This window comes from Etheostoma cragini, chromosome 9, assembly GCF_013103735.1.
Source record: "Etheostoma cragini isolate CJK2018 chromosome 9, CSU_Ecrag_1.0, whole genome shotgun sequence".
Classification (NCBI taxonomy): domain Eukaryota; kingdom Metazoa; phylum Chordata; class Actinopteri; order Perciformes; family Percidae; genus Etheostoma; species Etheostoma cragini.
The window spans coordinates 25,212,053-25,223,582 of record NC_048415.1 but is presented as its reverse complement, the minus strand read 5'-3'; the positions used below and the strand labels follow the sequence as shown (position 1 = coordinate 25,223,582).

Below are 11,530 nucleotides of genomic sequence, written 5' to 3'. Positions count from 1 at the left end.
GACAGACTATGCAACGTCATCACTAACAGGGACGTTGTAGAGCGTCCTCTGGTGGACAGACTATGCAACGCCATCACTCATAACATGGTTGACGTGCATTTTTATTTTTTAAATATTTATTTATCAGAATCATTAATTTGTCTTTATGAATTCTGATGAATGATTGAGTACATCACAGGTCCACATGCTGAAATGACTTTAATAATTGATAGTATAATTCATGCCTACAGACACCTGTAAATGATGTTTTTGCTTTGTTATTGTTTCCTCTCACGTAGATTGAAGAGGTGGAGGCTCTGTCCTCCATCTATGGGGAGGAATGGTGTGTTATAGATGAAGCATCCAGAATATTTTGCATCAAAATATCCAACGACTTAGAGGAGCAAAAACTGACGGCATGTTTGCAGGTAGAGAAAAAAGAAATCTTGGATATTTTAATTACAAGTGTGCAGCAATGCATTTTGTTTGAAGGATTTTTTCTCGTGCTTATTGAGCAGATCATCCTCCCACATGATTACCCGAGCACCTCCCCGCCTATCTACCAGATCAAGTGAGTCTATTTGCCTTTCAAGTTTAATCTGGTGGAGATCTGTTGAACTGGTAGAACATTGCAGTCGAAAACCCACTCGTTCTCTTACTCAATAACCCTCTGTTTGCTCTCGGCTTTTGTAGTGCAGCGTGGTTGCGAGGCCCGGAGAGGACCAAATTGGCAAACAGCCTGGAAGATCTCTACGTGTGAGTGCTTCTCATCATTTCTGACTACTGCAGGGTCATATTAGCCACAACAAAAGCTTTTCATGATTGTTTCTCCGGTGCAATCTACTGTGGTCTCTCTCTCAGATAAATCAACCTCATTTCAATCGGGAGAGAGTTCATTGAAGAGTGAAACAAGTTTAATGAAGGATGCATAATAGGTTAAATGTTAGTCTTTGGCAGTTAGACTCCTTCACAGTGTTAAATTATAAGGGGTATAAATGGATGTCAGGGGTGTGAAGGTTCACTGGTTCACCATTCCACTGGAGTATCCTGTCATGATGTACCACCTCAGTATTATTCTGCATTACAACACATGGCTTTCATCGATCAAAGCAGTCAGACATGTATGAAATGTATTTGAATTATTGTATCTACTTTTGAAAGAGACACTTCCTGAATGTAGCGGAGTCTCAACACAACTAGTCTACATCCTCTATGTTCCACTTCCGGGATTGCACCGGCGTGCTAGACCAATCTGCGTTTTTATGATGCACAACTAAAACAGCTTTTGAACGTACACGGCTTCCACCAAAAAAAGTTCCTGCCTGTGACTATTTTGCAGCGGCTCCCTGCGGAGCTTAGCGCCGCCCAAGACGATTGGTTTAAAGAATCGCCAATAAAACGTTTATCTCCCATCCCAGAATGCTGTGTGGACTAGCCAGACCGTCCCCCGCAGCGCTGTGGGGGAAATCAACAACAAGTCTCAGTAGGCTATAATCAATAATCTGTCATTATAATGATTCGTTTCAACGCCCCTAATGGATACTTAGGAATACCCCCCCCCCCCCCCCCCCCCCCAATGGAGTCTAGCGACTGGTGGAGGGGATGAAGCATCTATTTTGCCTGAAATGACAGCTGACAGCAACAATGAATGGAACAGATTACAGAGATTGTGGCAAAATTGGGTTGGCTTAATAGAAAAAGTAGACCCCGACATTCAGCAGATGACAATGCAGCTGATTAGGTAGAGAGAGAGAGAGAGAGAGAGAGAGAGAGAAATGTAAAGCATGGCAATCTAGCCAAAATGAACGTCCGCTGAGTTTCATTTGTATTTCTTTCCTTTTCTACAGGGAGCATGTGGGGGAGAGCATCCTCTACTTGTGGGTGGAAAAAGTTAGGGAATTCCTCGTGGATATATCCCTGAGCTCAGAAACAGGTGACAAATGAAATTCATTGCTTTAAGGGACACACTTTCTACAAGTAATTCGTAATCGACTTGAGATTACTCTTGATAGAAATTCATCAATTTAGTAGCGCTTACTTTAAACACAAACATTGTAAGAATTTGTTACACGTCCCCCATAGTCACTGTTGCTACTCCTGTCTAAAGTTTCCGTTCCAGCATGGCACATACAGTACGTTTCCATTGGGTGGTGACAGAGTTTAGTACTCAAGGATCTTCAAGTTCAAGCTTTAGCTGTCCAACAAGCTGGAATACATGACAACATCCACACATGTTACCAGCTTGGCTCTGATAAAGCCCACTGTTTCTCAGTAGGTCAATTATTTTTATAGATTAAATATGACTTTATTTATCCCACAGCGGGGAAATTCCCTTGTTACAGTAGCATTTTCTACAATAAAAGCAAAACAAGTAAACACACAAGAAAAACAGGCAAACGATAGACAATACACAAATAGTCGTATCAGAGGTTTCAGATGCATCTGCTTCCCTACCTGACGCCTCGTCTGAATGTGGGTTCAAAGTTCTGCTTAGATGTTCCTCAAATTACTCCAACTATCTGATGTGGTCTAAAGCTGTGTTAAGATGAGCACAAAAGCCAGTCGGGGTGTTAAGGACCCCTTCTGTGGCTGGCTTTGAGTGACTGCATCAAATTAAGATTGGTATCTATGTAATGGCTTCTCTTCCCTTGGCAGAATCTTTTGAAGTATAAAAAAAGTTTAAAGATTCAAGAAGTGCCACCCCGCCTTAGATTTTCTAAGGGAGGCTGGTCCGTCTTGATTATACACAGCCGAGGGCAGCTGTATTTGTTATGGAGGCAAACTCTGCCCTCTTTTGTGCAACAAGCTTAAAAATAAGGAATTTGTTGTTGCCATTGTTGTGTGTTTTAAATTGTCCTACATATCTGCGATTCATGTGGACATAAGTAGAACTGGTCAAAGCATTTAAGCTCAGAGGAGCGGGATTGACAGCCAATTCCCATTCAAATGACAGGGGGATTGGGGAGAGAGGGACATAGAGAGGGTTAAACATAACAGAGCACATGAAAAGTAAGAGCAATAAGGATAATAAAGTTTGGTTGAATGGGACCAAAGGATGTAAAATGAATGTTTGTTCATCTAAATATCAAGTCCCACTTACTTTCAGGTAGATTGTGTGTGTGTGGAATAAACACTATAGACATTACTCCCCTTCACAATGTCACAGAAAGGTTTTTAGATTTTTTAGACTTTTATCATGTTATTTTTATTAGGGTCATTAGATTTAGCTGGCTTTGACTTTGTTGAAAAAGCATACCTACTTCTCAAATCTCATAAAAAACTGCAACAATGATCCAGCACACAAGTATTGTCTGCGAGGTTTGTGTCATCTCGGATGAGTGTATCCGTATTGATCAACTCTGATCTTCACTCGTCTGGACTATTGTCTGGACAGTGACATTCAGTGGGACTTTAGTCAGGGAATCACCCTGAAACCATAAAAGTTATGTCCCCCATCCCTAGTGGAAGTGATCACATCAATGAATGTTACAGAGAGTGACGTCTGTGACACTGTAGTTTATGTTGCGTCAGTCCTACATACATCATCCTTCTGTCTTAAATACACTAAAAGCAACAAATGTGTATTAATCTACGACTGAAAATACTGATGGGATATTGGCCGCTAATGTAAAGCTGCATTCCACCCAACTTCCTGCAGGGTGAGACTCCTTAAACTTGCATTCTACCTGAATTCCTGCAGGGGACGCCTCTTTAAACCTGCATTTTATCTGATCTCCAGCAGGGGGAGACTCCTTAAACCTGCATTTTAGCTGATCTCCAACAGGGGGAGACTCCTTAAACCTGCATTCTACCTGATTTCCTGCAGGGGGCGACACATTCGGTAGCAAAAGGAGGTCGGTTTCTGTAGAAGTCCCAAACAAATTCAGTGATCAAAACTTCACCCTGTAGTATTATAAACCACACTGCCCAGCTGTTGCAGGAAATTATTATTATATAATATTTGGTATAGTATTTTTTGACAATAAGAAAAATTGAGAATATCGCCAGCCTTCTTTTTCTTTTATCTCAACTGATGTGATGTTGGCCACCAACCACTAATACATTGGTTTTGGTATAGACAGGGTAACTAATGTGAAGGAAAAAAAGACAATTCCTTTACATACTGCAGGAAGATGCATGAGGACCCAATTACACAGTTTGTCTGGAGTCCTCTTTAGTTTTAGCACATTTGTTCATGAGAGTCTAAACTGATTTTAAGTGGTGCTAAGGCCTGTGTTTCCATAACAACTGAGCACTTCTTTACAACCATTATAATTATCTCTATTGGTTGTAAAAGCCCAGTGTTAGTTGTGCTCTAGTAATTGGTGTCCTCCATTATGATGGAGAACACCTTTGTCTTGGTATCATAGGTCATGAAACCGCATTCCAGTCAATGTTAAGGTTATGTCATTGTCATTTAGCAAAATGTTGCTGATTAGCAGAGCCACAGGGAATCAGAGGGGCCGCAGAATTTCCTGCAGATTTTAAACAAGGTAAACAAATTAAAATAAAACTGATAACACATCTCCACCCCAAACAGTAAAAGCAGTTGGAAAATTCAGCAAATTTTCATTCTGAATTACGGCTAAAAACTGTTAAAAAAAACAAGCTGCATAGTTTGTAGATAACTTATACATGTCCCGTGTTTGGGATTTTAAAAATAAAGCCAGCTTTTGGTTAACAAGATATGTTTCTTTCATGACCTGCTTCAGTGGATCAGCCAGAGAAGGTGAACATGACAGCTGAAGAGGAAGAGGAGGATGATGATGACGATGAAGACATACCAGACTTCAAGACTCTCCAGCTGAACACAGAACAAACACATCTGTTCATGGATCATGTTGACGGTATACCGCTCAATAGAATTTGGTAAACGCTGTTGCATGCATTCAGTGGTGGACTGTATCTCCAGCAGGGGAAGACTCCTTAAAGCTGCATCATATCTGATCTCGAGCATGGGGAGAATCCTTAAAGCTGCATTATATCTGATCTCCAGCAGGGTGAGACTCCTTAAAGCTGCATCATATCTGATCTCCAGCAGGGGGAGACTCCTTAAAGCTGCATCATATCTGATCTCCAGCAGGGGGAGACTCCTTAAACCTGCATTATATCTGATCTCCAGCAGGGGGAGACTCCTTAAAGCTGCATTATATGTGAATTACTGCAGGGGGCGACACATGCGGTTGCAAAAGGAGGTCGGTTTCTGTAGAAGTCTGTGAGAAAGTGCCCCACTTCTTACTTGACAGAAACTATGCACTATAGCTTTATGAAAATTTGATGATGATACTTTTACTTAAAGGTTCACTATGAGTTCCTGCAAGAAAATTCAAAGAAAAAGAAAGATTCTTAGCGGATCAAGCAGAGATGCCTATGATTTAAGACAACAATTTAATTGTGCTGAAACCATGCAGGAACTCAGACTGCACCTTTAAGTAAATTTCAATGCGGGACTTCTACTTGTAACAGAGAATTTTTAGAGCGTGGTTTTGGTTCTTTTACTTAAGTAAAGGGTCTAAATACTTCTCCCACCACTGATTGAATTCAGTGGTCAGCATTAAACATAGCTTTTTACAATTTCTTTTTTATGAAATAGATCTTTCCGAGGTTTGATATGTGACGTTTTGTGCCGTAGATGAAGAGTTACCTCCTATAAAACATGGAAGTGCCATCACAGACCGACGCAGTACCTTCCAGCCCCACCTAGCACCTGTGGTGACTCCCATACAGGTACAAAACATGAATGACATGTTATTATTTTTGACATTACACAGCAAACAATGACATGATAAAAAAAAAATCTATGAATATTTCAGCTCCAAAGATAAATTATTTCATTTTTTCCTAAACCGGGGAGACAAATGGCAACGACAACTCGTTGAGTTTCAGTAGAAATGACTTCATGAGGGTCTGGATGAGGAGAGGGAGATAAATGTGCCGATTTACGCAGCAGTTTCCTGAAGTGAAACATCATCTGGCTCGTTCCTGCTCGCTAAGCTCACTCTGTAGCTCTCCACCAATGAACCGACTCGTCATAACCTTGTGTCGTCCTACCGCCAAAATTAAAAACAACACTTTTGTTGGCAATTTTATCAATGTTTTTAACTTTTTCTTACATTTTTGTCCCTTTTTTCAACACTTTTGAGGCTTTCTTTCAATGTTTGTCAGTTTTTGACATTTTCAACACTACTTAACACTAACTTATTAACTTTATTTTTGCAGTTATTTTTGGAACATATGGTCAATAACCCTCATTCAAAAGAAATTATACCTAATGTTTAATTTAGAAAAGCATAAATTAGGAATTATTGAGACCAAAATTAAAGGAGTGGATGTTGATGGATAATCACAGACTGGAATATATTAACTTTTACTCAATACTATTTAAAAAAAACACTTTGTTTTAAATGCCATCAATCAATGCTGTCAATTTGACCCAAGGACAACATGAAGGTTATAACCTGAGTTGGTTTAATAATAGGTTTTACACTTATTTTGGAATTTATGGTCAACAAACCTAATTTACATCAAATTATACTTATGTTTTTTGTTAAAAAAGCTGAAATTATAATAATAATAATAATAATAATAATAATACATTTTATTTAAAGACGCCTTTCTTGGCACTCAAGGACGAAATTATGAATTATTATGACTAACAGTTAAGATCAGATGATGTTTAGTGGATCACAGATGGGTAGATGTCAAAGTTTAGTCTGGATACTGTTTGAAACCATTAAAAAAAAAAAGAATTACAATTCTAAAAGATTAAATAAAACACCACAAAAATTCAATGAAAGTAATCATTAATTACTTTGTATGGAATCATCCATATTTTTAAGGAGAATTTGGTTGAAAGAAATCCATATTTCTGATTTAAAATACTTTGAAACGGGTCAATTTGACCCAAGGACAACAGAAGGGTTAAAAAAAACGCCAAAAGCATGGAAAAAGTGACAATTAAATCCGATAAATCCACAACAAAATCATCGGAAAAGCACAAAAAATGTTTATTTTCAGTTTTGACCTGGAAGGACAACTTCATGGTTAACGGGAAGACAACACAAGGGTTAAATGATTAAATAATGCATTGTGAAACAAACAAATTGTCTAAAATCACTTGATGATCAAAACAAATTGTGAAATAATTTAAGGAACTATTAAAAAAAATATGTGATTATCTCATTTTCTGTTTTATTGGCTTTCATTTTTATTTTCGTCACATGCATTTCTTCTTCCAAATTGGAAATAGAGTTTTCCCCAACCTCAGTTCTGTTTATAGGAAATGGGATTTTCCTTTCATAAACAGTTGACTAATGCTGCACGTGAACGTCAGAGGCGGCGTCATCTGCACAGACACAGCATCCCTCTCAAACTGACTCGGTTTGGAACCCACTCCATTCCCCTGACATACATCCCCTCTGGGCTTGAAGCATGCAAGCAGTTTATGTTAAAGTAGAGTGCAGGATGAAATTCTCCCATCAGCGCTTTTCATTTCCAGTAGAGAAAATGTAAAGGCATGTTAGGATTATGGCATGATGTTCATTGTTCCAACCTGTCCTGTGTTGCAGGTTAAAATGGTCTTGGGGAAGCTGTATGAGAACAAGAAGATTGCTAGTGCCACTCATAATATTTATGCATACAGGTCAGTAATGTCACATACAGTGTATAAATTGTTTAGCCTATGGATAAACAGTGTATACTTGTATTGCAAGACCTAGCGGGTCTGGCTAGTCCACACAACGTCCCTGGATAGGAGAGAAACATGCTCTGGTATATTGGCATTTCTACCAATCACAATGGTCTTAATCGGCTCCACACACTTCAAGCATGGCTCTTCAAAATGGTCTTGAGAAGATTTTTGTACCCTTCAAAAACACCACATACAATATTCAAACCATACAGTAACGTGACCTATTTAAATTAGCTTGATACATGGTTGTATGTCATTAGCTCCAGTTAGAGAGTAATTGCCGTAAACACATTGTAAATCTTTACAGTCATTGCCAGAACGAGACAAGCAGCCCGGCCCTGTTGCACGATCCAAATTCTCATCAAAACTTGCCATTTTCAGCCTTTCACATTGCTCAGAAGAAACATTACTCGAACACACAGGAGTTTAAGAAAGCGGAACGTGAAGGATATCGCGCTTCTGGTAGCATCGGAACTAAATGACTCGTTGTCAATATATAGACTAATGTATATATGACCTAACATCTGTCATAGTTTCATGAGGCAAATCATGGTAACAATCCCAAGTGTGTCTCATTAGTGGAGAACTTTAGCTATCTGATTCAAGGTCAGTCTGTCTTCTCTAGGGCACATCATTGTGAATAGACGTGTGTGTGTGTGTGTGCCAGGGTGGTCATTACTGTTGACATTCAAACCCAAAAAAACGTTCCTGGTAAAAAGACAGCCGGTGTCACTGTGTCATTTTCTGTCCAAAACGTCCCAATGCTCTCCCGTCTAATGCCAAGCTGTCTGTTGGGATTCTGTCTGTTGCAGGATTTACTGCGAGGACAAGCACAGCTTCCTGCAGGACTGCGAAGACGACGGCGAGACGGCCGCGGGGGGGAGATTGCTCCATTTACTGCAGGTTATTGCAATTCATCGAGAAAATACTGACCTCGACACAACAGATCACTCTTTTAACGGCGTACTTAACTGCATGTTGCATTTGTCAAAAAGGAAAAACAAGAACAGAATCAAATTTGCTGGCTGCGTCTGACTTTCTTTTGGCTTTTGTGTGCTTAAATGCCGTCTGTTCTAAGCCACCTTATTCATTGTCACAGTCTGCACAATGTGTCATCCGCTGTGGCTTTTAAACTGTCTCTGTTATGAGTAAGGAGCTTACCACAGACTTCTAACAGCTTCCACCTCTTGTTTTCTGTGGGAGGTTAGTGTATCTTCTCTGTCGTAAGCTTAAGAAAACATCTTCCTCAAAAAAAACATATAGTTATGTATGTGATATTAAACTATATATTGTATGGAAAAAATGGGATGAGTGGACTCACACTCATACAGTCGCTTGCATAAGTTTATGCCCCCATGCTAAAGTTGATGAAAAGAGGAATAAAAAAACATAATTTTGAAATTTTTTGAAAATTCAGCCTTTTAAGGACACCTATTTTCTTTGTGAATGAATAATGTATTGCATATAAATTAATGTTCTTCCTTAAAATACAGGGGGCGTAAGTATACACCCCACTATGTTAAATTCCCATGGAGGCAGGCACATTTTTATTATTAAAGACCATTTAATTCATCAACATCAATTTCCAATAGATGTTTTTTATTGTTATTTTTAATCATCTTTAGCATGGGTGTGTAAACTTTCTCAAGCTACTGTTTGTAAAATACAGACATTGTATGTTCATGCTGATTGTTGTACATTTTGCAACATACAAGTGAAAGTTCTTCAGATATTTGAAACTATTTACTGGCCTCAGGGCTTCTGCACACGGCCTGCGTGGCGTGAGCGTGGCGTTTCTGTCGCATGTCAGTGTCAGTTGCATGGCGTGTTTTTGCACAATAGACACATGTCTGACACATGTCTGACACATGTCTGACCCCTCACTCTGACCCCTCACTCTGATCCCTCACCCTGACACCTGAGGGGACAGGTTATTTCCTTAACTTCTTTTAAGTGTTGATTTAATTGCCCTACATCACCATTGTGATCTCTAATAAAGTCAGAATTAGGATTTCATTCACTTTCATTTAGGTAAATATACTTCTTGATACTAGTATAACCCGCACCGCTCACTTTTACATATTAGGTGAATTTCCACTCTGTCCCTCTCTTTAGAAATTGCCCACAATTGTATTTTCACACAATTATTTTTTTCATCTCACATATCAAAGAGGCACTTTGTTGCTGGCTGTGCGTGTGTGTGTCAGATGGCACTCTGATACACACACGCACACACATCTCACTGAAAATGTGCAATTGTCCACACACTTTTTGTCCCTCGTAATGTTAAATGAAGGCCAGTGAAAGGTTTGTCACAAAACAAGTTTTCTGTATTCACAGCTCACTGGAGACTTCAGTGCTGCTGTCATACTTGTTAGCAGTAGGTGCTGAGTCATGTCAGAGCTTCTCCAGATGATGTCCATGACTCATGACAAAGTTCATGCTCGCTGCGGCGGCACACTGTGATGCGCTCAAGATTGTATTGCAGTAATGTATTCCTCCACACGTAAAACACAACCAGTACTGCAGTTACCAAATGTGTAATTACTCTTAAAGTATTCGCTCCCAGGCTCACCTCCTCTCTGTCAAAGCCTAAAAACCCGGGTCAACACACAATAAACGCCCACCATCTACAATAATAATAATATTAAATAACATGAATAAGACCATAAACATACAGTATGTGGCTCCTACAATACTCATTTCTGAGATGACAGCAGTCCTTTAAGTGAGTGTGACCCTGTTAGGGAGATGAATAAATTCTTGTTGAAACTGATTAGCTACACATAATTTGGATGTAGCACGCTGTCTTAGATTAATATTCTGTGTTTCCGTCCATTCAGACACTTATGAAACACATCCCTATGCACAGATAGTCTTGGCTCTAATTTGCTTAAATTAAAATAAATTTGGATAAATTTGAAAATAAGCCACACACTTATGTTAAAACATTGTAAATGCGTTTTTTTGATTAAAAATCTATTTATTTATTTGTGACCAGGTTGAGCCAAAAACCAAGCACCGACCGGAGCAGACATTCTAATTTTACAGTTGAACAATTCTAAAACGTGTTTCTGAAACCTTTTAAGGCGGAAATAAGCAATGCAGTAACATATGATTCATATTTGATCAGCGCTGGCTTATTTCACATTTTGGTCGGAGTTCACTAGCCGTTGTTGACTCTGTATTAGAGACTCCTCGGCAGTCATTGGTTGGTTTCATTATGCCATTATGCGCACCAGGAGGAGGCAGAGGAATGTGATTTATTTCACAGAGTATCTGTTCCATGTAGTACTGTTCTGATACAGTGACAGTTTGAGCAAAAATGACAAAAAATGTATTTTATGGAAGTAACCTACTGCAGCTTTAACCCACGTGTAGTCTATATCCACGCCGTTCCACTTCCCGGACTGCTAGAGTGCCTCCTGAAATTCTTCCGTATGTCACTCTTTTCGGCCGGATGTCTGCTTCCTTCTGTCCTCTTTGTGTTTTAATTTTAATTAATTAATATTTCTGAGCAGCATGATTAACGGCTCCTCAGATCTCTGCAGGGTAAATCCAGACATCTAAGTTCTCTGTTGCACGACAAACTACTTCTGAACGTACACACGTTCCACCAAAACAAGCTCCTCCCCGAGGCTATTTTGGCGCTTAGCCCCGCCCAAGACGATTGTGATTGGTTTAAAGAATTGCCAATAAACCAGAGCCCGTTTTTCTCCTATCCCAGAAAGCTGTGTGGACTAGCCAAGCTAGAGCCTGACCGATTATACATACTGTGTATATATTTATACACTCACCGGCCACTTTATTAGGTACACCTGTCCAACTGCTCGTTAACACTTAATTTCTAAGCAGCCAATC

At 39.4% G+C, this 11,530-nt stretch overlaps 1 protein-coding gene across 1 annotated transcript in view; it reads left to right on the top strand.

The window, feature by feature from the left end:
• The window catches only part of impact (impact RWD domain protein), an 18,921-nt gene that overhangs the window by 2,348 nt on the left and 5,043 nt on the right, over positions 1-11,530 (top strand). Inside the window, exons 2-9 of the mRNA XM_034880950.1 lie at positions 279-407; positions 498-550; positions 673-735; positions 1,827-1,912; positions 4,692-4,826; positions 5,612-5,706; positions 7,548-7,621; positions 8,482-8,572. Coding sequence (XP_034736841.1) covers positions 279-407; positions 498-550; positions 673-735; positions 1,827-1,912; positions 4,692-4,826; positions 5,612-5,706; positions 7,548-7,621; positions 8,482-8,572 — 726 coding nt within the window. The remainder of the gene's footprint in view (positions 1-278; positions 408-497; positions 551-672; positions 736-1,826; positions 1,913-4,691; positions 4,827-5,611; positions 5,707-7,547; positions 7,622-8,481; positions 8,573-11,530) is intronic.